This window comes from Lutzomyia longipalpis, chromosome 2 (genome assembly GCF_024334085.1).
Source record: "Lutzomyia longipalpis isolate SR_M1_2022 chromosome 2, ASM2433408v1".
NCBI lineage: Eukaryota > Metazoa > Arthropoda > Insecta > Diptera > Psychodidae > Lutzomyia > Lutzomyia longipalpis.
The window spans coordinates 17,199,241-17,224,993 of record NC_074708.1 but is presented as its reverse complement, the minus strand read 5'-3'; the positions used below and the strand labels follow the sequence as shown (position 1 = coordinate 17,224,993).

Genomic DNA, 25,753 nt, shown 5'->3' with positions numbered 1-25,753 from the left:
GACAAATTGGAGAAAAAGCCAGCACAGCTACCCTTGAAAGCTCTCAACACTTTCGTATATACAGGGTTGAGGGGTACAGTGTGGGGGGTGGCACCAGAGGATGAGCTTAACGGCAAACATGCGATGAAATGCTCGAGGCAGTGGTATTGGAAATTTTCTAAGAATAATTGCTCATTGGGGGAGATTTATGAAGGAAAATTGAGGGAATTTAATTGAATCCGGATGGTACACATGAGCACGATGATATTGCTGTATGGCTTTTTCTTCATAAGTATTACTCGCATGCCCCCAAAGTATGTCTCCTCTGTGACTCCCCAAGCTTCTTCAATCCTTATTACACGACATGGATGGGAAAATTTCCAATTACCTTCACAATTTCCGGGATGCGTCCAAAGTTTATTCGTCGGTGTTATCAAATTAAATTTTCGCCATACACACTCTACATATTCATGATTAAATAAGAAGCGACAGCATCACCAACTCATGTAATTCTTGATATCCCCACGGAGAAAGGGATGAGCGTATAAAATCCGCTCAATCTTCATTCTCATGTACATACCATGTTGAGAAGGCAAAAAAAAAGATGACAATGTGGAGCACCAATTGAATCATCCCCTACTCCCGAGGGTGCGTCTTGAGAAAATTTCATAACACAGAAAGGATTACGGGGTGGTGCCAATCCCTTCTGCGCTTAAGCAACTAGAGCAAATTTTCAATTTCTTTCAATTCACGAGGTATTCATCCGAAAATACGATTTTAGAGCTTAAAATGTTTTAAATTGCCTCAACAACTTTTTCAATAAATTCAAGCCTTTCTCGATTATGTATTCTAACATATTATAAGATTTACAAAAGTTTTGCTTTTTATTTGACACCTCTTTTTTTTTTCTTTAAATAATCGAATCCAAAACAATATTATTTTACTTGCTTTTTTTTTTCTTAGAACCTCAGTTGTGGATGGGAGAAAAATTACAGACTCTTACTATAAAATCAATATGATGCTACAATATTTTATGAGTTATATATGTATCAAGAATATCGTCTCCCTATTTACATACCTCTACATATAAAATTTATGGTCTTTTCGTGTATGTTGACTTCTCTTTACGGAAGAAGAGCTTCCTTGGTAACCCTCCCCCTAACCCAGAATTCTCAAAAAAGAAGAGAATGAAGAGGAAAATCAATCATGGAATTTAATTTCATATTTCCCTGAAAAGAAATGAACGCCAGAGGAATTATCAAAATTTTCTTTTGCTCCTTTGTCTGGCAATTGAGACGGCTGAATCGTCTGAAGAGGGGGTGATGTGCTGAGAAAAGCTTAACAACGGCTGTATTTGTGAGGGGTGAGTTAGATTGTGGAAGGGAATGCTGCACGTGGTGGAGCTTTGGTCGACAGCTTAATTTAACCCTTTTCTCCTTGGCTAAATCAAATGGCCAGACGTTTATTGAGGCCCCGAAAATGTGGGATGCGGGAAAACCCTTTGGCATTGGATCAAAGGGAGTCTCCGAATTTTTTGGGTGAGAGTAAAAATGAAGCTAGAAACAACTTCATTGTTTTTAAAAAGTATATACCATCTAAACTTCCATCCAATCAACCCCATGCTTTTGTTATTTACTTTCTACGGCCAAAAAAAAATTTACATGAAACTCCATCACGTTCAACTTGGAAAGGGTTTGGCTTTTTATTATTCCACAGTGTATGCTATGGGTTCCCATGCTGGATGGTACAACTTAAATTAATGAAATAAAAATAAATAGACGAATGGAGTGGACGATGGAAAAAAAAGAAAAGCACAAAAAATTGGTGAAAAGTATCAAAGAAGTTTTGCAAATCTGGCAAGAATGGGAAAAATTTTTATCAGTTTTGATAAGATACTTTTCCCCATTTTCGCATGAATAAATTTTATTCTCCTTCTGTTGGTGACATTCTTGATGTGGTAGATGGAATAGAAAATAAGGACACTCAGAATAATTTTTAGACACTTTCATTTTCTATATGAGACAATTTTTTGAATATTAATTTAATAAATCTGAAAAGTCTCAGGCATTTAACCTTCGAGTATCATTATAATATTTTCCTTGAATCTGTGATAACTGTTGAATATTAGAACTCATTGGTTCCCAAAAAATAGTAAAATCTACTTTTTCTCATAATAGAATTTACTATCAAGCTTTTTTTGAGTTTCGCATGTGCCTTGTAATTGAAGAAAAATTTCTTCTCAATTGAATCATTTAACAAAATTTGCCATCATTTCAAATTATGAATTTGTGTGAATGTAAGCATTTTTCTTTTCAATGCTATGTATATAGAGAAAACTTTTGGGATGGGTGATGAAACTCAATTTGTGTGAAAATTTGTCTATCCACCAATTCAACTTGAACCCTTTTGCCTTTTCCCCGAAAATTTGCGCAAAGTGTTGCCCCACACTTGCCGCCCATTTTCATTTACATAAGATTTCGAGTATGAGAAAGCGGCTAAAGGGGTAGAGGGAGACTCTCTCAGTTGTCGCAATTTACGATGGTAAATTGTGTTGAGTTGAAGGTGTAGCCGAAATATTCCCCATTTGACACAACTCTGCACTACCATTTGCTTCTCGTTTTCCCTCCAACCCAACCAAGATTTTCCTTTTCACAAAAGGCACCCGAAATTGTCCCTCTGCCATGTGTGTGTCATGTCTCAAATCCCAACCACACCTTTGGAGATACTTTTACATGAGTGTAGCATTTTGGGTTTGAGGAGAATATCAATTCTGCGATGGTACCCACGATACAGCTTCCTCCTGTAATCTTCCACCCATCGATTGAAGAATCTCCCACTGATTCGAGGATATTGGACTCAAATGCTTGAGCCTTTTTTTCTCCTTCCTTGCTCCCCATCAGCTTTATACGTTCACGTACAAAAGGATGAAGCCTCGAGCAGGAAGGACTGAGGGGTGGGTGAATGAGAATGAACAAAGACGGTGTGCTTTTTTAGCACATCCTTCCGGGGTACTTTCACGAGTGAACTTTCCTGTCATTTCCATAGCGCAAAAATAACCTTTTCTTAGCCCCGGAAATCACACAGCGATGCAACTAATAATACATCGCTCAAATTTGCTATCTTTCACCAAGGCGGACCTCTTGTCTTGGCACTTTTCTTCTATCATTGAAATTTATTTCACTTTGAAGCACCAAGAGAGAGCTAGAAATTCAACTTTTAGGGTAAGTGACCTAATATTGGGTTCCATTTTCTGTCAATTCTTGTGAGGAAAATTGAAATTACGAGAGAAATAGACAAACTCAGTATTAATATTAATGATTCCAATACAGTTTTATATTAATCTTCTTCAAATGAAGACATAAAACCCGGCGTCTCCACTGTTATGTTTTACTTATCTTTCTTGTGCTTTTGATTTATTTTTCTATGTGTGCTCGGTTATCTTTAATTTTTCTTATTTCTTTCTCAGGATTATTTTTGCTTTCATTTTGGTCCACTTCCTTTCCTTCCTTTTTGCTGCCTTTTACATCTACGTTTTACTCTTTGTCTCTCTTAATGAAATCTTTTTTAGGCCACTTTACGCATTCATTGACCGTCTACTGTCACATCTTGCCCCACTTATTGCTCGGTTTTTGCCGTTTCTTCGTTCTTCTTGACTTATTTTGGCATATATTGTGAAAAATCATATGAAATAAAGTTAAAGTTTAATTACACACTACATTCATCGTCCTTTTCGCCTCTCAATTGTTTATACAAAGCATGTACCCCATATTGAGAGAGGCTACCCTACTTACAGTTAAAAACAATTTTCATTTAATTTATTCCTTGACTCTGTACTCAAATTTAATAAGCATCTACGTCTGGAGCAATATGCTGCAGATTACTAATTTGAATAAAACAACAAATGTTGCACTCTAGCCAACACAAAATATTCTGTGAGGCAAATTTCTTACGTTTTTCTTTACTTTTCGAGTGCCCTACTTTTTTTTTTATTAAAAAAAATTAACCCCTTTAGTCTAAAATATTGCAAGTCATTCTTTCTAATATCTCATTGTGGATTTCCAAGTATACCGTGCAGATTTCTTCAGCTTAAGGAGAAAAGATATATTTTACTGACTTCCTTTTCCTTCTGTCCATCACACGGGACTCTTAAACCTTTTCCCTTTCCCACCCCCCTCCATCTTGATGACTTCCACCATAGCATGGGGGAAGTTGGGAGAAATAACCCTTGAAGAAGGTTTCCTAAGAAAGGACTTTTTCTCGACATTTCCGAGGGTGGATAATTAAGAAAACAAAAAGTGGAAGAGGTGGCAAAATTAAGATGAGCTTTTGTTCCCATCCTAAAGTAAGGAAAAGCTCCAGAAGAATTTCGCATTTCATCGTCTTTTTCACAGCTTCTCATGCGCCAATTTATGGCATTAGGGAGGGGTGTTTATGGGCAAGTGCAAGGGATTATATAATTTATTGCCAACATTGCCAAGCAATAAAATTATTATTACATTATTGCATGACGTGTCATTTTTCCCTGAGAAAATGCCATTAAAGATGGAAAGGCGACACCGTCTTGTCAACATGTTGTCGGTGTCTCGCTATTGATGATCCAAATGGGAAATTGTTTTGGCAGATAACCCATCTTCTCCTCTGTCACACTCCCTCACACACACGCATCATTCCACATATCGCGAGCATTCGCACAGTGACATCCCTTCGAGGAGCAATTGGCCCAATTTGATGTGGCATTCATGAGATTTTTTTCTCTTATTCTGCACTTGAGAGAATGTTGAAAAGAAAGATATATATTCAGTTACGTTCCCGACGACAAATGGATCGAATTACCTTCACTTTGCACTGCTATTCGAATTTATTCTTTTTTTTTTCGTACTCCTTTCCGAGGTGAGTATAAAAGGTTGATGGTGGTTAAGGAAATGATCTTCTGTTGTCATTCTTTAGAGGAAGAAAAAAAATCACCGCTAAAAAGGATTCAATCAGCCCTACAGAAGTTACAGCAGTAAAGTGAGCTTTTTCGGGTATATATCTCCAGGGATATTGACACGAACAATTCAAATGGCGAAAAAGCAAAAGTGAAGAACACGTCAAAAGTTTATTTTAGGATTCACGGATGGAATCCCCTCCTGAAGAGTGATGTCCTCTTAGGGTCAATAAAAGGGAATGAAATTTATGGGAAGAATGAGTTGTGTTTGCAAATACTTAAACCCTAAACTATAATTTAGGTTGAATTTTAAAGGGTTCAAACTTTATTTTGCCACTTTAGGAATTTACTAGAATAAGTTGATTATTACATTAAATATTTTTGTATTGCATGTTTATTGATAATTTTTAATATCCATCTAAATTAAGTTCTAATTTATACATCATTTGGAATATTTTGGTAATTTGAAAGTTTGATATTGCTTGATCAATTTGATGGATTGATGGACTTTAGGGACTTCATTAAAATCCTTTGATATATGATTAATTTATCTCATTCAAAATAGTCATTATAGCTTTTAGCTGTGCTAATTTTACTCAAATCTCTATAAATTTTGAATAGCATTAGCGTAAAAATGTTTCATGAAAAGAAAAACAAAACTATAATAGGTAGTTTGAAAAAAAATAGTGAAGAGAAACGCATCCCCTATTATAGAGCAGAGTCTGGTTGAAATTTCAAAGTAAGAAGTCAATAAAAGTCATAACAAGAAGGATGTGCTGGAAATAATTTAACCATTTATGACTTTTGCAGTACATCTACTCGGAGCTTTTGATAAAAATGAAGAAAATCAAAGAAAAATGTTTTTTCTTTTGTAAAAATTCCTTATTTGATATAAGAAATGAATTAAAAATTTATATTTCACGCTTGATTTCTCTGGAAATCTTTCAAGTAATGGAGAGAAGTTTTTTTTTATTCCAGGAAAAACTCTAAAAATAGATTTTTCAGTCCTCAAGTCATCATAAAATAAACCAGTATAAAGTTTAAAAAAAATACGGAAACGATAAACTTTTTTAAGAGATACGAGAGATACTTAAAAGTTATATACTTCCGGCATATTTCCTAATTGAAGATAATTATTATTTTATTACTCTTATAGTCAATTGATTATTTTTTCCCACATTTTAACGTTGGAAGAAATCGATAAGGAAACTCTCGTTGAAAAAAAAAAGAAAAATCTTCTGGAAAAACTGAGGGGAGAAACTCGAAGTAAAAACAAGGTTCACGTCCAGACAATCGTCTGGGGACAAAGACACCATGAACACACTGGATGGGAAGACGTCAGAAGTTACTGTAATTCAATTTAAAAGTTCCCCGAGGATAAAGTTTAGCGTATGGTTAGGAGAATGTATCCCCAATGCAGCACATGCTGCAGCGGTGGTAACGAAATTATCAATGAATTTTCCACTCACGAGGGAGCCCCTTCTGCAAAAAAAAACTTCTATTCGCTGTGTTTTGCCAGGCCGCACCGCGTAATAAAGTTATAAGTGCGAGAAGTGTGGGTGGGAAGTTGGACTTACCTCCGGATCGGAGACCTGGCTGAACTGTTGTTGCCATTCCGCCTGCAAAACAAAAAACAAAAAAGTCTTTTAATTCGCGAAAACAACAAAATTACGTATCTTTTCCACTTGTCATCATCACATACGCAAGTATTATCTCTTTGATTAGTAATTATTAGCGGTAAGTGAGTGGTTAAAAATCAAGACAATTCACTGATTGCCGCAAGTCATTTCTAAGATAACGGGCCTAAAAGGCACACGCAGACCCCTATAAAAGGGAGAACTTTATTTAATCCAATCCTCAGTCTATTTGTTTCTCTTGAAAATTGGTCTCTGTCTGTACAAATGTGGCTTCAAGTGGTGCTTGCTGTTCTTTTTGGGACTCTCTTTGTGTTCTTAAGAAATAAATTTACTTATTGGAAACGCAAAGGGTTCCCTTATATAAAACCATCAATTCCTTTTGGGAATATAAGTGATACGGTGAAACAAAAAGTATCCCTTGGAAATTGCCTCCATGAGCTCTATAGGAAATCATCGAATCCCTTTGTTGGGATTTATATGTTCTTCCGTCCAGCTCTTTTGATAAGGGATGCAAATCTCGCAAAGAACATCCTAACGTCGGATTTTGAATATTTCTACGACCGTGGTGTTCACTGTGATGAAGAAAATGATCCCCTGTCGGCAACACTATTTGCCCTTTCGGGTCAAAAATGGAAGACAATGCGATCATCCCTGTCGCCAACATTCACATCGGGAAAACTTAAAAATATGTTCCCGACAATAATGGAAACAGCCACTCAGCTACAGAATTACATTGAACCTCGTGCAGAAGCAGGAAAAACAGTTGAGATGTTCGAACTGTGTGCCCGATACACTGTTGATATAATTGGATCAGTTTTCTTTGGAATATCCGTTGATACGATAAATAATCCCGAAAATACTTTCCGCCAAATCGGACGAATTGCCCAAGGGGAGAATTTATCCGTAGCCATACGTTCAGTTGGATTAGTTTTGGTGCCAAAACTCATCAGAATCTTTCGTGTTGGCATTATGCCCCCATTTGTGGGGAAATTCGTGATAAATCTCGTAAAGGATACAATTGAGTATCGTGAGAAAAATAGCGTCACACGCAACGATTTCATGCAACTACTGCTGCAACTGCGCAATACAGGAAAAGTTAGTGCAAGTGATGAAACTTGGCAGACAAAAGCTGGTATGCAGAAAATTTATTTATATTAATTCCATTTTGACGTGAAATTTAAATACCTTTTGCAATTGCTTATATAACTCCAGCATACATTCACTTATACACCCACTTTTGCGTACAGATACACCATTAACTTGAATTTCCATAACAAATGAGCATCCTCCATCAATTCTTTCATCCCTTTCATCTCCCACGGCATAAAGTGCTTCATAAAGTTTCGTATTAAAAGGCAAAATGAATTGCTTTTGTTATTGTTTTGTGTATTTTTATTATTAAACACTACATTAATAAAGATGAGTTGTGGCTTTTGTAAGAGAGAGAGAGCACCCCCTATATCTTTATTCTATTACGGGGTAGTTTAGTTAAGTGGAAGCTTCATATTACCCAACTTGCGATATCTATTAAAATGGTTTACTGTCGAGCAGCCAAAATGGGTGTATTGTTGATTTAGTTCAATAAACCCTCTTATATATGATGAAATTTATGAATGATTTATCCGTTCTTGTTCATCATATTGCGCAAAATATATTAAAAGGAATAACAATTTTGATCTAACACACAATTTTAGTGCCTGGTAATTTCATTATTTTGTATTAAATAATATATTAAAATCTGTTTTCAGTTTAAAATACTAGTAAAAATAAACAAAATTAAATAATAATTCATTTTAACCTAAAATCAATAAAAACTATTTTTTTTACTGATGAACCTTGTTTAATTATTCGCAAACCATCAACCTTTTAAAAAATTCAATATCATTTGATTAACCTTCGTTCTATAAATAAATTTATTGATAAAGTACAATAGAATTCCAAAAGCTCAGTCAATAAACTGAAATTAATTAATGAAAGCTTCCTACACTTGAAGTGTGCTCAAAATCAAGTGGTGTGACACTCAAAAAGAGATAATTTGCAATTTTTTTTTCACGTCAGGCGGCAAAAAGATGATGACCATTGAGCAGTGTGCTGCACAGGTTTTCCTATTCTACATAGCAGGAAGTGAATCATCCGCCGCGACAATTTGTTTCTGCATCCATGAACTCTGTCATCAACGCAATCTCCTCATTGAGGCGCAACGGGAGGTTGATGAGATGCTGAGGAAGCATAATGGGAAGGTGACGTACGATAACATCGGGGAGCTGACCTTCCTTGATAAATGTATCAATGAGACCATTCGGAAGTATCCCGCTCTGCCGATTCTCAATCGTATGTGTACAAAGGATTACACAATTCCTGGGACCGATTATGTGATTGAGAAGGGAACACCGGTCATTGTATCCCTACTTGGGCTACACAAGGATCCCAAATATTTCCCCGAACCGGAGAAATTCAAACCAAGTCGCTTTGACAAAGGAAAAGAGGACTTTGTGCCGAATGCTTTCTACCCATTTGGCGATGGACCACGAAACTGTATTGGTAAGTTTTAAAAAAGCTTTCAATATAATGTTCTTTGGTGATATTACCATGGTAAAGTATATAGAAGGAAAATCTGCTTCTGTGCTATGTCAACAAAGAAAAAGGGAGCTTTGTCGTATTTTTTGTGGAATTTTAGATTTTCACTTCTCGTCTCTTTTTTTTTTGTTTTTCCCCAACATCGTATGACAAAATCCTCCCTCTCACACTCTTTTAATGCAGAATTAAAGCTTCATATACTTGGTGGAGACATTCATTCGAGCACATAAACGTAAAGTTTTGGTTGTGTCTCTGCTGAAGCATATCATTCATACACAGTTACTAAATAAACGATCCTATCCCATCCGCAATCCCGGAAAATTGTGTTTGTGTGTGGCATCCACAAATTGATATTTTAAACATATGGCACACACTCTATCCTTTCCCATATTCACCCGAAAACCCCAATTGAGTTGTACACCCCCAGCTTTCAGCCACTCTGAAAGCTCGCTATGAGTTGCGGATGAGTGTGCAAGTGAAAAGTTTAATTAATTGCTCGAATGGGTATGTCGACATCTCACAGGCCCACAGAGAGATTGAATAAAATCCTCATAGTGTATGGATGCAGAATTGAAATGTTTCCCAACATAATTCAAACCCTACAAAAATCCACCATCCTTTGGAAAAAAAAACCCACCCATTTCACTTTCAATGCCTGTCACATATTGACTTGAGCAAACCTTCAGTCATGGTTGAAACCTTGGAATCGTTGAAAGAACAAAATGGAATTCTGTGTCCACTATTGGTGGCAAATTGGTAAAGTTTTCTGGCAAAATGATGCTTATCACGGTGCCAGATGATCCAAATACTGTGAGGGATGAGAATAAATTTCATCTCAGTGGATATTCACACAGAACAAACAAAGCATGTTATTGGTTTATGGGCACATTAAAAGTTGAATATGTGGAAATTTTGCAAAATGACAAATCGATAGCGCAACACCCCCACAACCTCCGCATTGAGTGCAGCACCCACAAGCTCCATCGCATCGTCTACTAACCACCTCCATGGACTACCATTTTTGGCACTAATCCTGTTAGTTCTTCTCACATTTTCACACGGATATTTGATCATGAAATTGGTTTAACCTACCCTGTGGATGATGCTCGAACCGCAGTTTGAAAAACAACCCATACTTTCCCCGCCATTCTATGCTACTGCCTGTTAATTTGAAATTGAGTTATTAAGAGCACACGACTCCCCTTCTATATATAGATAGGTGGGTGATTTTGTGCTGAAAAGCACTCACGAGCAAAATTTAGCAGTTCAACAGTATAAACTTTCTTAACGAACTTTAATTCTCACCTAACCATTTGCAAAGAGCACTCAAGGATTTGGAAGGATCAACACTAATACTCTTTGAGAAGGTTAATGTTGATCCTTCTAATTGAAAATCAAGGGTTCTAGGTTATCGTCATTTGCATCATACGAAGCAAATTAACAATCTAAAGTTCTAAACTAAATGATCTTTAGACTTGATCTTGTTTTAAGAAGAGTTAAAAGCATAAGGACCCATAAGAGGTATAATTATTCCCTTAAAAGTACTACGTACATGGCGGGTTTTTCAATGTCTATTTCTTATCGATTTAACAACTTAATCATAACTTATTGGATCTAATAAAATGGGAAACATTAATATTATGCAATTGCCCGAAGTATTGCGGTTAATTCTTGAAAGTTGAAATGAGTCAATTTCATTAATGTTTGGTGTTTGCTTGTAGCAGTTTAAAAACCTCGAAACCTAATTTGAAACTCGATTATTGAAACTATTTTCGAAAAGTTTACGGGGAAGTTTTTTGCTGTGAATATGCCAACTTTATGTATTTGATGAAGAAGAAAACTTCCATGAACATACCAAACTTATCATGCAAAGGAGAATATTAAGTTATATTTTACTAGATACTGTGTGATGCATGGAAGCAAGAAATACTTAAGTGAATTGGGTACATGTTTCTGAAACTCAATTACAGACATTTATAGTTTAGCCCAAAACGCGAGATCTGTAATCAAGTTGAGGTACGAAAACAAAGTAGTTCAATTGTTTATCTTTATGTTTATTTTGCAACATTGTGGGAGAATTCTAAAATTTCTTCGAATAGGAAACTAAAGTCAAGAGGCTGATAATTTATTTGAATTTAATACACATTATTATTAGCAAATTATTTAAGCATTTCAAGTTTGATATTCAAGAATTTGAACATTGGGGGTACTATATTAAACATATGTAGGTACATAATTTTCATGTTTCGATTAATTTTGATATATATATAGTTTGGTTCAATGTACACATTATATTAATTAGAAAATTCAACATGTTGTAATTTACAATGTTTTGCGGTTTTGACTAGAGTACGTACCTTTAATTAATAACTGAAATATTATATAGAATTTCATAGTTACCAAATTAAGCATAACTACATAACAAGAGTAGTTGTATTGTGTTGTGCAAGTCCCACATCCATCCATAACCACTATAATTATAAAACAATATTTAATTTATAAATTTTAGGATGAAGGAATGTCACTTTTTTTTTTTAATATTCTGATAGATTTAGTTCCGAATAATGAAATACACATGATACATAATCCTCAATTAAATTCTCCAGAATATTTTAAAATATTATCTATCATTTTAAGATAACATACTACAACCCATATTGAACTATATATAAAATTACATACAAAAGAAAGAAATACTCAATACTCATTTTCTTTATTATTTTTATTGCTTTTTCACAGCTCAACGAATGGGGAAAATCGTGGTAAAAGTTGGATTAGTGACGCTTCTTTCAAAGTATGATTTCCACTGCACTGTTTCCGATCAACCACATGAGCTTGAATTCAAGCTCAGTACCCTCAATTTGAGTCTGTCGGATGATGTTAAATTAAAGGTAACCACGCGGAAATCCACACTACTGACTAATACGGAAATAAGTGCTGCAAATGGCAAAATATGGCATGGACACTGATTGAAATTCACTTTGTTGCCTGTTGACCGTCCATCTGTTCTCACAAGCAATAAAAACCATGGGTGAGTGGGTTGAATAATTCAACAAATTCTCTGCTCTATAAATCAGAAAGGAACATAGAAAACACACCATCCCACTATATATTTTATGCATTTTCGCACAAATTCACATGAATACTCGCAAAATGACAAGAGAATGCTGCATATTCAAGCTTTTTGAGCTTTTTGCAATGAATTTCCTATATATACTTCGGGTTGAAAAGAAACAGCAAGTGTCTGTGTGTCACAATAATAAATGAAAATAAACATGATAGAACCATCTCTTTTTTTTACCCCACCTTCGGTACACCCCGAAAATTGCCAAACCGTTTCCGCGGTAGTTTATTCCAAGGTGAATGTATTATTGCGTAATGGTGTCCTCTTTTTTCCATTTAACGAAGGTAAGATATTTTAAGGTTCTTTTGTATTTTTTTTTTTACAAAGAATGAGAATTTTGTGGAAAACAGAATTTTACAAGAAAGTTCGAGGGGTACTTACAATATATTGCAAAATAATTTAATTTTTTAACGAACTTTTATCAAATTAAAAAAAAATGTTATTTCTTTCCAAAATTTTTTAACTTTTTTAAAGTACAAAAAATACTTTTCTTCAAACAGAAACAGAAACAGAAGTTAAACAGAAAAAAAACATTGCATAAAAAATACTTTTATAAATTATTTAAAAATATCCCTACCCTATATGTTCCACATGTTCAACAATATCTTTAAAATTTTCTCTAACAATTTATTATTATGTAAAATGTAGCCTTTTAAACTCCAAAAGTTTTCAAAGAAGAAGAAAATTTGTGTAGTGTACACTTGACAACTGATGGTGATATCTCCCTTGACTGTCATTGAACATTTTTCACTCTAATGCTGCAACATTCCAACATCTTCTGTTGGGTGATTCCGCAAAATGTCTCGGAGACATCTCCAGCCCCCCAATAGAAATTTTGGGTACCGTGAGTGATGGTGATGGAAATGTCTTGTCACATGGGCGTTGATAATTCCCTCCCTGGGCCCACTTTTCCTCTTCCGCCTAATCTGCACGATGACATTTTTTTCCTCTTGACTGGTAAACTTTTGCATTTTACAAATTTCATTCTTTCATTCTCCCTCCGGGAATCATTATGTACAATTCCTACCGCTCATTCTCATTTTTTTTTGAGTATGCCTTTTCAGCTATATCACCATTGTTCCAGCCCTATTTTCGCATTTACCAACCCCCTTTTGGAGATCGTTAAATTTGTACACGTATTACTTTTACGAGCCCTACTGCTCCGGCGTCTTTGTCCGTATTCTTTTTTTTACAAATAAAATACCTTTTGGCAAATTTTCCCACCCACAAACGTGGAAAAATCCCAAAACTCTATACAAAAGACACTGACAAAAGATGTCTAGACGCGAAAAGCCAGTGCGAGGGGTTTTAATTTTGGGAAAGAAGAGATAAAATCTCACTCGATAATCCCATGCCATCGAATCACCTCATCCACACGCAACGTGGGGAGATTTATTTAATTTCGCCTTTTTTGAGTGTCACAATTTTCCACTTTATCCCACCATTTTCCACTTTCAACCACCACGCTCTTTGCTATTCGCTTAATTCAACTTCCAAGATTTGTCTATCTTTTTCGTGGCATGGAATGGAAAATGTTATGATTGGGGGTTTTGGTCTTGTCACGCTGATACTCCATGCGACCCTCATGAATTTTTCATTAGCATTTTCCAATTTTGTTTGTAATATTCAAAGTACGAGTACATTGACTCAATTCATCTATATGGGACCTTTTCTATTGTTATACAGATATACATATAAATTCATTCTAAAGCTCACACAGGAGCACGCATTTTATTGAAACGTACGCGCGAAACCTCTTGGAAATTCACAAATTTATTCGTATTTTATTGCGCGAATCCTTAGAAGAGCAATATCATATTTTATTGATTGGGTTCTCGGGGTTTTTGGTTTAGAGCTGTGGAAATATTTTTATATTTCGTAGATTCCATTTGAAGTATGGGAATTGTAATCCATCGATTTTGATGTATTTAGCCTTTTAAAATCCTATTGCAAGCCACAAAAGGTCAAAATTTTGTGAGATTTTCACTCTAAGAACTGGAATCATATAAAATTGTGAAATAAATTGTAAAACCATATAAATCTTAGAGGATTCAGTAATTTTACCCTCAATATAAAGAGGTAGTAAAAATATGTATTAAAATGATTTGAACCAATTAAAATTTAAAAGATAAATGTGCTTTTATTCATACAATTTGTACAAAGCTTCCAAATATCCAACATTTGAAGAAACTTGCATGGAGTTTGTACAAAGATTTGCAAAATGAGTAAATCCCTCAAAGATTTTCCAGTGAGCGTCAGAAGGATTTTAATTGCAAAATTAATTCAAGGAAATCTCTCCGATGGGAGCTTTCAAAACTCATACGCCCTCCCGGATACGAGTTTTCCAATTACATGTAGGTACTCTCTTCTGACTTATACATATTTTAGTTATTTTATTGCATAAAAAATACATATATTACGTTTCAGTCGTGAGCAAACAAAATAAAGGTTTGAAATTATACCCAATATTGCATCGTGTTTTATTGATCATGTGAGAAATATATGTATGTTTGTATATAAAATGGGAAACAGGATTTTGCAATGTGCTGAATCAACATACAAACTATAAACATTAACATTATTGTTTAAACAGGTAGGTATGTAGGTGAGATTAATTTAGCAATCGTCCAATATTCGAATTATTCGTGTAAATTCTGTAAATGTTTAATAATACGTTACAAATCGTATCAGTTAATCACATCATTAAAAGAACTTATTCTCTTGTTCCACCTCTCCAAAATGTATTTAATAATGTAATTCATATTAGTAATTTTATGATGAAGAACATTATGCTAACATTAATACGCCAAATACGTAATAAACAGAGTTCAAAAATTAGAAATAATGCAAAATCAGTTTCCCAATCAAACATAAAACATAAAATTATTTTAAATGCTTCAGAGAACATTGTTCTATCTATTAACTTAATATCATTTTGTTTGTCAAATTAAAACAGCCATACATTTTTTTGTTATACTGAAAATAGTTATTCTGGTTTCATGGGCTCTGATACAAGCTGCACAAAGTCGATGCTAAGCTTTGTGCGCCATTTAGGCCTCAAAAATAAAATAAAATGAAATTTTTGTAAATTAGCTAATACATATAAAATGTTTTATTTGCTATATATGAAAATGAGATTATACACGGAACAATCCAGTGGGATCAAATTGACAGAAATATGATCAAATATCTTTTCTCTTTTTAAAATTTTCCCGTTTTAGAGAGCTTTTGTGTTATCTTTCAACGCTTTAAAGCCTTGATGCTTTAGAAAATTAATTTGCTGTTAGAAAATATTGTTGGAGCCTCTAAAGTACATAAATTGCAACTCAAATATCTGAATAATCGATTTTTAGAGATTCTAAGTTGGGATATATTTTTTTATTAAATTAAATTTTGCTTCACTTCCTAAATGGACTCTTTATGTACTCTACTACTTTGTCTTCTCCTATTTTGCTTACAAAGTCACGTCTACATAATTGAATTTCTGGAAGCAAGGAGGGTATTTTTTTCGTAACTTTTTTGCAGTTAACAACTTAATTGATATTTCCTCACAAACTCCTTTGGATTCTGAAAAGTTTTATTATTATTATTCCCTCGCTGAATGGATCTTCGCAGAATTGCAATTTTCTCTTTCCAAGAAAAACTCATTTCGTGTTTAATTATGCAGCTACATAATGTAAGTTGTTTCTAAGTGAATCCCCAGGACAAGCTAACTTGCGACTGCGTCAGATAAAGTAGAATGCTACAGCTAAATTGTTCATTTTCACCCTGCAAGTATGTATTCTTTATCGCTGATTTTATGTTTGTTTCCATTTAAGGGAAAGAATTCAGAGAGAAAAAAAATTAAAGAAAAGTCTTGAACTCTATTGATGAGACGATAGGAATTTTCCTTTCGAATTTCAAGATTGGATTTTATTGAAAAGTTCCAAGAGAACTCATTACTGAAATTAACTGCACACTTAAATGCCAAACTTTCTCCTTGTTTTGCACTGTTTGGGACAATAAGAAAACTTTATAAAATTCATTAGATGGGAATTTGTAAAGTTCAGCCATGTGTGAATGAAATGTGCTTATGGTGGTGAAATCGCATGGCAAGGCGAGCGAATTCCACTCGATAAACTAAAATATTCATTAGTATTTCCCAAACAAAATAATTCATGGAACGCTGTTTTGCCACTAAACGACAAGCAAGCATGTTTATATATTGGGAAATTCCTCCGATAAACCTCATTGACATTTTTCGCCCTCAAAAATGCTGAACAATAGCTTTTCCGCAGCATTACTGTTGCCAAATCATGTGAAGTATGTGTGTGTAGCCGAGTGTTGGTTTTGGTTTTGTTGGGTTGAGTAAGGTATCCCCTTGGAAAAACGCGTCTTATATATCCCAAAAGTCAATATGTAATGGGGAGTTAGAATAAATCGATATTATCGTATTTTTCTTCCTTTTGTTCTCGCCCTTTTTTGTTGGCCCACAGAGAATTCATTTAATATCTAATACCATTTATTCCTTCTTTGCCCGAACATTTGGGATCAAAAAATTTCTCCCCTCGTATATCCATATTTTATCGACTAGGAGTATCCACATTTTTCCCTTCATGACTCACCCAACATTCGCATGCACATACCAAATAGACTATATCGCTGTTAGAAAATTTATTGAGCAATTACGAATGAGGTTCAGATAAATCGACAAGACGTTAATTATACATCTCACTGACGTCTGCAGTACCATGAATATCTCTAGCAAACCATATTAGTTTATTATCTCCTCATCATCAGCATTTAGTCTCTTGAGCTTTCGGAATGCTTGCGCTATATGTATGTACATTTATATACATAACACCCTCAAGATGTATGCGATGCAAATATGCTTTGGAAGTTTCTCACCAAACCAAGAACGCGCTAAATTGTTCCAAAAAGGGGAATCGCATCAATTCCATTTTAGAGACTATCACAATTTACGAAACATTGCCGCGATGCAATGGAGCAGTAAATAGGATATACAGCACATCGACCTGAAAATTAGTTGAATATTCTCAAATTCAATTTCAACAATACTTCTGGGGAAACTCCGAAAAAACTCCCCTTAAGGAGAGTTTTGTTGAAAGTTCAAAGTCTTTTTAATTATTTTTCGATCTCCTGAAACTTTACAATTCTTAAGCTAACTATCTATGTATATAACATAATTTGAAAAGTGATTAAAATTAGCCCCCGTATTGTAAATTTTGTTTAAAGTTTAAATAAAAATCTCTAGCGAAGATAGGACCAAAAAATAAGCTATTAAAAGTCAGAGAGTTCTTCAGTAAACCATGGAACTTCTTGAGAAAATTCAACAGTGTGTCATATCTTTGCCAAGAAAACTTTCACTAAAGTTTCATCAGCTCAAAGCTTCATTTATCTAACTACATATGTACGTATCGTATATAATATGTAGCACCTACATGTAGTCTTTTTGTAGAAAAGCAGGTAGTATTTCATATTATTCCTTTATGGGGCAATTTTCTCTACACACGCCACATTCACGTGCCTTAATTAATATTCTCCATATGGGACATGCTATGATGCGAAAACGACATATAAAAGTTCATTGTTGCTAGGTTTCTGCAACTAGCATCCTAATGGGTGTATTCTTTCATATATAATTCATTTCTGCACCATGTCTTTTGTCAGTGTGGGGAGAAGGTGCTCCTTCGAGGGGGTGTCGAAGGAGAGAAGAATGTGGAATGCGAATAATAAAATCCTTAATGATGAGTAGAGGTTAGGCGGGTAGAAAAAGTTGAGTGAAAAATAGGGAGAAAAATGATTAATAGGTGGTTGAAGACCACAAGACACCCTCCCCTAAAGTTGTGAGGGCCAATGCCCCAGTTTGGGGGTGTTCGGATAAAAATTCTGCGAGAGTAGCCTCAGGAATCATCAATCAAAAATCACCGCCTCAGCTGTTATTCCTTCTAACATCCGTGTACGAGGATCAAACTATAACAGGCTGCAGGATAAGGTATTTAGGAAGGATCTATACCACCAAAAAAGGTCCCACAGACCAGGTCTTAGACTAAAACTTCCAAAAATCCCCTCTTGATGGGAGATAAGGCCACATCAAATTGCACAGTCAGTTAGAGATCAAAGAGATACAAAAGTTTCTCCTCCTGTGTTGAAGTGAATTAAGAAGGTAGAAATATGAGATTGGAGATAAGACGGTACATAGAGGTATTGCGGGCGAATAAAAATCAACCCCCCAGAGATGGGGATGTAAAGAGAAAATTGTTATAATTCACCTTGTAATTGAAAACTTTCCTCTGTGCTCCCTCGAGGGCTCACAATCCTTTCCTTTTCCGCCCAATAAATTCACTTAAGCACTGAGAAAGCATATTTCATTGTAATCACTTTAAGAATTTATTCCATACTGCTGGTACCTTAACGAACACTCGATGAATATTATTCCCTATTGAGGTCACATTTCCAGCAACACTTACATACCAACATCACCCGCAACGCTTGATCTCACAACCCCTCATCCATCCCTTTAAACCAATCTTTTAATCCAATGCTAATTCGCATATTGTTTCACATGCCCCGGTGGCTCTAATTACATCGAATTGCAATTAATGCCTATATAATTACGAAAATTGACACTTTCCGATGCCTTTTGGGGTGGAAAATCAATAAAAATCTTTGCACCAGATGACACCCTGCCTTGAGGAATTAATGAGTAAGTTAGAAACCATCTCCTGAATTGGATTTCATCCCCATCAATATCCGTGTACACTGTAATTAATTCGATTTATCCTCCACTCCCCCGCTATGTGGGGTCCTTCACTTGGATATGTCCTTTGCTTTTGAATTGATGAAACGTCCGTGGTGTGCGGGATAAAGTGTGTATGTGTGTATGTGGAGGAAAATGAAGGAGAGAACCAAAAAAAAAGTTTTGACGATAATCTGCGGAAAAAGCGGCTTGAAGTATCCACGGCGCGAAATTCTGCACGACTGCCGAGCTTTTTCGGACTAGCAGATGACTCGAGCACTGTGTAAAATGTGTGTGGGGATAAATCTGCTCCAGTTGGGGTAGAAGATGTACTGAAAACACATCCAGGCACCCTACTGAGCATCCGTCTGCGTTGGCACGAGGAGAAGATCTCGGGCAAATCCCCCTGCGAAGTACTTCCCCAAATGCCATGATGACTCAGTTGGGTGCGCCTGGACCACAGGCAGTGTTGCCACAGCAACGAGTCGCTGTATCAGATGACGAAGTGGCATTGACTGTCGCAGAGGACCCGACATAGCGCTGTCCTCTGGAGCAGACAAATACCATCTGGTTGAGACACACGACATCCTCGGGAAAATGTGAAATGAAAAAAAAAGAAGAAAGAAGCAGAACTGGGTCCCATGGGACTGGGTGTGAGGGGATACGGTGGACATGTAGCACCCCATGCGTGGAAGTACAACATCGGTCAATTCGCGTGAGCACATCTTGAATAAATTTGCACAGATTTGAGCTTTTTGGGAGGGTGGTGGGTGGAAAAAAAAACACCAATACGGGGGACGGGGGGAGGATCTCATGAGAGGATGATAACATTATGTTGATTCTCGGCGTGGAACACAAGGAGAAAAAGCCCCAAATGAAAATCAATAGAGGCCACAAGGGAGAGTGGTGCTGGGGAGTGTTGTTGGCAAAGACTGTCTGAAAATGTGATAAGCAGAAGAAAGCACTTTCAATGGAGGCGGTCGTGGGATATACGCGATGGTTATATGTATCACTGAAAGTGCTGAAAAGTTCACAAGAGGGATACAGAATTATAAATAAACAATATGCTGTCTGTAAAACCAATTGGAGTTATAGCTTCTTGACTTTTTGCAACACAAACGGGATTGCTGCAAAATGCTTCCATGGGAACATTTGTGAGATGTTTTGCGAAATTGCTAAATGCGCCAATAAACATCTGCACATTGTAACACATACATAATGTAGGTATTATATATAATTATTAAATAACCAAAATGGGATGGAGAAAGTAAACAAAATTAAGGTATTATGTTTATATTTTACATTATGTATTACATTATTTACACCAAAAGTAGGTCTCTTTGTTTTAAAGCTTTCGCTTTTGGAGCTTTTACACAATACATAACATTATTATTTTGCTTCTATCACATCAGCATTAGCAAGTAAATTATAACTGACTTACTGAGTATGGGAAACTTACACATTTTAGTGCTGATAGTAGGCGAGATGGTCCAAATACAGTCATTTGCACTCGACACGAAAAAGTTTTTATAAAAACTCAAAGTTTTTTTTTACAATTTTGATAATGAAAAATACAAAACGTGAGCATCGAAAAGTTAAAAAATATATAACTTATCAAATAAAATGCTCTTTAATTTAAGTAAGAATTTCATAAATAATAGGTATACACAGTCATATTCAGGCCATCCTCCCAATGTTAGATTTTGTCGCTTTTATAAAGGATAATAAAACACAAACATACATATATCATCTATTTTGCAGAAACGATGACCCTTTTCATCCCTTTTTCATTTATATGGAATAATAATTCGAATTTTACACTAAAAAAGCAAATTAAAGTGTTTTATAATATTTCTTTGAAAAATATAGAAATTTTTCTGATTAATTTTTCCTAGAAAAAGACAGAAAATTTATATTTTCCATAATTTTAAAACAATTATAGATTTTTTCCTTTCTCATTGTTGCATGTAGGACTGGGTGTTATCAAACACCTAAAGCCTGAACATATTTCAAATAAATATTTGACTAATTCTTTGCCAAATATGTATTTAGCAATCATTTTCAATTTACCGTCATTCAATAATAATTAAAATTATATGCCTGAAATAGTCAAACTCATTGACCCAATAATTGTGCAGATTTGCACCATTGGGTACATATTACAACAAAAAAATAATTTAATTTCGTCGAATTCGTAATTTCCAGGGTAATTTTATAAAATATTCATGTAATTAAAAATTTCCAATAGTTTTATGAGATTCATCGAGTTGAATATTTTATTAAATGTTTAAAATCAAACAAAGAGTAAAAATGAGTACCTCTGTATTTTGCTTTCAAACCATTCTTTTGTAGAACTTTCCTGCTTTACTTGCATATCATTCATTCGTAAGTGAAATCTGCCATAATCATGCTTCTGGATTTGCTCAAATTTTGAAACATCTTCTAAGTTTTGCAACCCTTACGAGCTCCATACACACAAAGTTATTAAAAGTTTGTTTAGGGATGTTTTAGAGGCGCAACTTTATGGTATAAACATTGTGGTTTCTCATGTTTCTAAAAATTCAAAACTTTCTGAAGTGTTTTCCAAAAGTGTGAGATGCAAAAGTTTTGATTAATTCACTTTTAAAGACGCACCCCAAAGGAGTTGTGAGCTTTAAGTTCAGAAGTTATATATGCGCAAAAATATGTATACATGAATAACTACAAAACATGGAGCCACGCTAGAGAAAGCACAACGACCTGCTGGAATCTACAAACCATTAAGTTGAAATGAATAACATTATCCTTGAGTTGTGTGGGTGAAAATTCATTCGCTATGTAGGTAGGTTTTGGTGAATGGTCTTGTTCCGCCTCTGTAGGTGCAGGATTTTCTCATTTTGTGGACTCCCCCCGACCTTATTAATCAGGGAATGATTTGGGAATTTTCTCCGCTTTACCCACCCACAAGATATATATGAGTAGATATAAGAATTCTTAAGCAGAGGCAAGAAAGTGTGAAAAAATCACACCACAAAATCTCTTATTTATGCAGAACGTAAAAAGCATGGGCAAAGAACACCGAGAGCATGTTTCAAATAGAAATTTTTACGACTTTTCCCCTTTCCATGCGGTGTCGCAGGGCCGTCATGTGACTTTTGCGAATGGAAATTGCCTCGAGAAGTGCCTTCAGTGCGCCACGGTAGCTATGCGAGAAGGAGGGTTGTTGTGGATAAAATGACGGTGGATGGTTGTGTGGTGTTTTCTCAAATTTTCACAGGAAGGAGTCGAAGCAGGTGGAAAGGATGCTGTGTGAGAGAGTGAGGTACGGGCCCTGTGAGAGGGTGTGTAACAAGGCACAGTCACTATTTATCCACCCCAGGGACTTGGGGAATTTTGTGATTTGGGGAAAGCATGCAAAATTGGGCGGGTGGGTGGTTTGGTACCATGGGTGGGCGTAATGTTCCCAGTATGTTGGGCAAAGTATGAGATATTTTATGTCTTCGAGCAAGTTTCTTTTACAATATTACCACCCAGAAAACATTTCTTGGAGATATTTCTTTGCTTTCTTCTCTTTTTTTTTCTTTTTTTTTCGACTCCCCAATTTTTGTTCTTCCCCCGCATTTTCTTCCCTCCCATCGACTTCTTATGCATCGCACTAACAAATAAAAAATTTCTCCCCACTACATGGGGCCACACCATGTTAGCTTTTATAGTACAAAGCCATACAATACAGAAAAAAAATCTCCTCCCTTGATACTTTAATGCTTATTCCATTAAACTAATTCCACAGCATTTAACCACAGTCCACCATCGGGCGTGAGAGTGAAGGATTTTCGTGAGAATGGGATTGACCTTGGTGTTGTTGATGTTGGTTTGAACACAAATCGCCCCAATAGAGCAGCTAATCCGATTTTGGTCTGCAACAACCCAAATCGCAGTCCAATACAATTTCGTGGACCATCCCCGAAGGGTAGGAAAGCACATCGATGCCTTGTGTGTACCTCTTCGGGCCCAAAGCGATCTGGATTGAACTTTTGGGGCTCAACATAAATATCCGGATCGTGGTGGATTGCATAAATTGGAATAATCAGATTCATATCCTTCATGAGTTTAGCCCCTCCAGGGCTTGCGTAAGTCTCCGTGACTCGCCGGAAGAGTGTTCCAAGTGGCGGATACTTCCGCAGAGTTTCTATATGGGGGCGTGGGACGACAAAAGAATAGGGAAATCAACATGAGAATAAGTCTAACGCAATAAAAAGCAAAAAGTCTCTCACCATTTATAACCCTGTCGAGATATTTCATTTCCGATAGGGCTTCATACGTTATTTGATTATCATATTTCGAGGAAATTGCCTGAATTTCTTCCCTCAGTCTGTGCTGAACATCCTCGTTGAGTGCCAATTCATACAGGCAGAAGGTCAATGTGTTGGATGATGCTTCAAAACCGGCCAGAAAGAAGACGAATGCTTGGGCACAAATTTCATTTGTCGTCAATTTTGCATCTCCATCCCTTAGTTTTATAAGTAAATCCATAAAATCATGCCTCTGACCGGGACCTAAAATTATGAGAATTACTTATCTAAAACGGAAGTTATGCAAAATATATGAAAATATTCTTTAAAGTTCAAATATGTAATTTTGAAAAATATGCAGGTATTGAAAGGAATTCTATTGCTCTATCTTGCTGAGAAATGCAATTTTCAGAGCTTTCCCGCATCTCAGTCTCTTGTATTAGGTAGTCTTCCTCCGTCTTTGTTTAACTTTAAATCCCTAATTTAATTTTATTAAAAATTCTTCGCCATATAAAAGCTGTAGGTTTTATATCAAAGTTATAGGTTTTATGAAAGCTTTTTCAGCGTTGCATTGATTCATTGCCAATAGAGATAAAATCAATAGAGTTATACAGAATAAATTTTCGTTGTATAAAATTTGGGAGTATGCAGAACATGTTCGAGGTATAATTCAGCGATAATATGGCATCCTAAAGTCGTTTAGGGGCATTATATGTATATTTGGGCCGAAGTTCAGAGTGCTTCACGTATCACCGCCCACGTGACACTCCATACCTTCGAGGTCTCGCTGTCGCATTGTCTCCTCGACGACAGCTCGGAAGAATGATGTGACTTCCTTGTCGAAAGGGCTCATGCGGAGAAATTTTGCAATCGATGGAAAAGCCGTCATGAGCAGCTGCTGTATCCTCGACCGTGAATTCGATTGGAAAATCCTTTTGCCCATTTCACGAAATTCACTCCGTGGATCCCTCAGGGTACTACATTGGATACCAAAGGCACACTCTCCGATGACATCTATTGTAAATCTCGCCATTAAATCCTTTATTTCCACCATGGGGCTCAAGGTGAGTGCCTCTCGGAGGCAGATTTGCATCTCATGCGCAACCCCCACAACGAGCAGAGCCATTTCTTTCATGCGACCACTACTGAATGTGGGTGTAAGCTTTGCCCGAAGTGCACTCCACTTTTCCCATGTGAGTGTGAACAAATTGGCACTAAGTGGATCATCTTGCTCATTGTAGAATATGCCACGGTCGGAGAAATGTTGAAAGTCACGTGTGAGTACATCCCTGACAAAGTCCAGCTTTAGGGCTACAGCCATGGGACGTGTCAAGAGATAAATGCCACCGAAAGGCACATCGTATCCCTTCAGCTGCTCATAGAAGCTACCGAAGAGAACAGCAGAATGCATCCTCTTGCTTGCCTTTGCAGTTTGTACATTTCCCAGGGGAAAGGTGCAACTGTCGGAACACCCTGTCGCTCCCAATACTTGAACGCCCACCTAGTCACATACATATACACCGCAGCTATGCACGCGATAATTGATAACACTGACAGCATAATTGCCGATAACATTGTGTACAGAGTGAAGCCAAGTGAGCGTGAAAGTGTGTTGGTCCACAAATAAACCCGCAACATATTAATAGGATGTTCTTTCTTTTAACGACCACACCACAGTCTCCATCCACACACTACTGAGGGTGTCCACATGAAATCAATTACACGGCACTCAATGGAATGTGATATTTGTTCTACGTAATTAATTAGAATCACCTTTTCGGTATAATACCAACTATACCCAATCTCAACACCACAAAATCATACAAATCCCCCCATCCAAAGAGAACGCAAGTGGGGCCCCACACACTGTCGCACTATGTGGCTCCTCCGTGAGTATCATGAAACCCAATTATTGCCTACAACACACAAACTCAGTGGGAGACTGCGGAGTTTATGATCAAAACACTCTCTTATCTGCCACCCGAGTAACCGACCACCCATCTATTCATTCAATTTCTATATATGTATGTATGCCCGACCACTTGTACAGAACGTACAGAAGCGATATACATATCGCTTATATATGTGTGCTTACATATATGTGTGTGTGTGCGCTAAGTGGAATTGGATAAGATTCTGATATCGCTGCCCGAATTTTTCCTCATACTTGCGATTTACTGGGATTTAAAGTTTCCAATAAACTGAGTTGTGTCCTTAGGGCCGGCTGCAGCTGCTGAGCCTGAAGTGAAATTGCTAGCCACAGGGTTTTCGCGATTTTACTGGGATTTTTCTCTTGGCTTCTTGTGGCACTGCGGATGTGTGCGTGCTGTGTTATCAGCTGATAAGTCAACTTGAGGCTACTACACCGGGCACCTGATTAGGTGCACCTGTTGCACACCGTGGATTCCATTGCCTAGTGGCGTGCGATTTGTGCTCACCGGTGGGGTTCCTATAAGTTCGGCCCCACCTTCCTGAGTAAGTCTCAAATAATTGACAATA

At 36.3% G+C, this 25,753-nt stretch overlaps 3 protein-coding genes across 5 annotated transcripts in view; 1 reads left to right on the top strand and 2 right to left on the bottom strand.

Moving 5' to 3' along the window:
- LOC129791033 (uncharacterized) overlaps positions 1–19,469 on the bottom strand; it is a 72,458-nt gene extending 52,989 nt beyond the window's left edge. For all 3 annotated transcript variants that reach the window (XM_055828934.1, XM_055828935.1, XM_055828936.1), the window contains exons 1-2: positions 18,517–19,469; positions 6,484–6,525 (exon numbers count right to left, since the gene is read on the bottom strand). In XM_055828934.1, coding sequence (XP_055684909.1) covers positions 6,484–6,520 — 37 coding nt within the window. In that variant the 5' untranslated portion in view covers positions 6,521–6,525; positions 18,517–19,469. The remainder of the gene's footprint in view (positions 1–6,483; positions 6,526–18,516) is intronic.
- LOC129791038 (probable cytochrome P450 6d4) lies at positions 6,692–12,401 on the top strand. The gene is made up of 3 exons (XM_055828947.1): positions 6,692–7,675; positions 8,602–9,084; positions 11,860–12,401. Exons 1-3 carry the CDS (start codon positions 6,808–6,810, stop codon positions 12,087–12,089), a joined length of 1,581 nt encoding a protein of 526 aa, XP_055684922.1. The 5' UTR covers positions 6,692–6,807; the 3' UTR covers positions 12,090–12,401.
- A 3,160-nt stretch (positions 19,470–22,629) lies between the features above and the next one.
- Positions 22,630–25,223, bottom strand: LOC129791040 (probable cytochrome P450 6a14). The gene is made up of 3 exons (XM_055828948.1): positions 24,029–25,223; positions 23,237–23,518; positions 22,630–23,151 (listed from the first exon to the last, which is right to left on the bottom strand). The coding sequence occupies exons 1-3, from the start codon at positions 24,663–24,665 to the stop codon at positions 22,736–22,738; spliced, it is 1,335 nt and encodes a 444-aa protein (XP_055684923.1). The 5' UTR covers positions 24,666–25,223; the 3' UTR covers positions 22,630–22,735.
- Positions 25,224–25,753: the final 530 nt, after the last annotated feature.

Excerpts from the sequence above, each read along its gene's own strand:
- LOC129791040 (XM_055828948.1), bottom strand. The coding sequence starts at position 24,665 with ATGCATTCTGCTGTTCTCTTCGGTAGCTTCTATGAGCAGCTGAAGGGA. Across the intron at positions 23,519-24,028 it reads GCGACAGCGAGACCTCGAAG|GTCCCGGTCAGAGGCATGAT; the intron begins GTATGGAGTGTC and ends TCATAATTTTAG. Across the intron at positions 23,152-23,236 it reads TCTCGACAGGGTTATAAATG|AAACTCTGCGGAAGTATCCG; the intron begins GTGAGAGACTTT and ends GCCCCCATATAG.
- LOC129791038 (XM_055828947.1), top strand. The coding sequence starts at position 6,808 with ATGTGGCTTCAAGTGGTGCTTGCTGTTCTTTTTGGGACTCTCTTTGTG. Across the intron at positions 7,676-8,601 it reads AACTTGGCAGACAAAAGCTG|GCGGCAAAAAGATGATGACC; the intron begins GTATGCAGAAAA and ends TTTTCACGTCAG. Across the intron at positions 9,085-11,859 it reads TGGACCACGAAACTGTATTG|CTCAACGAATGGGGAAAATC; the intron begins GTAAGTTTTAAA and ends GCTTTTTCACAG.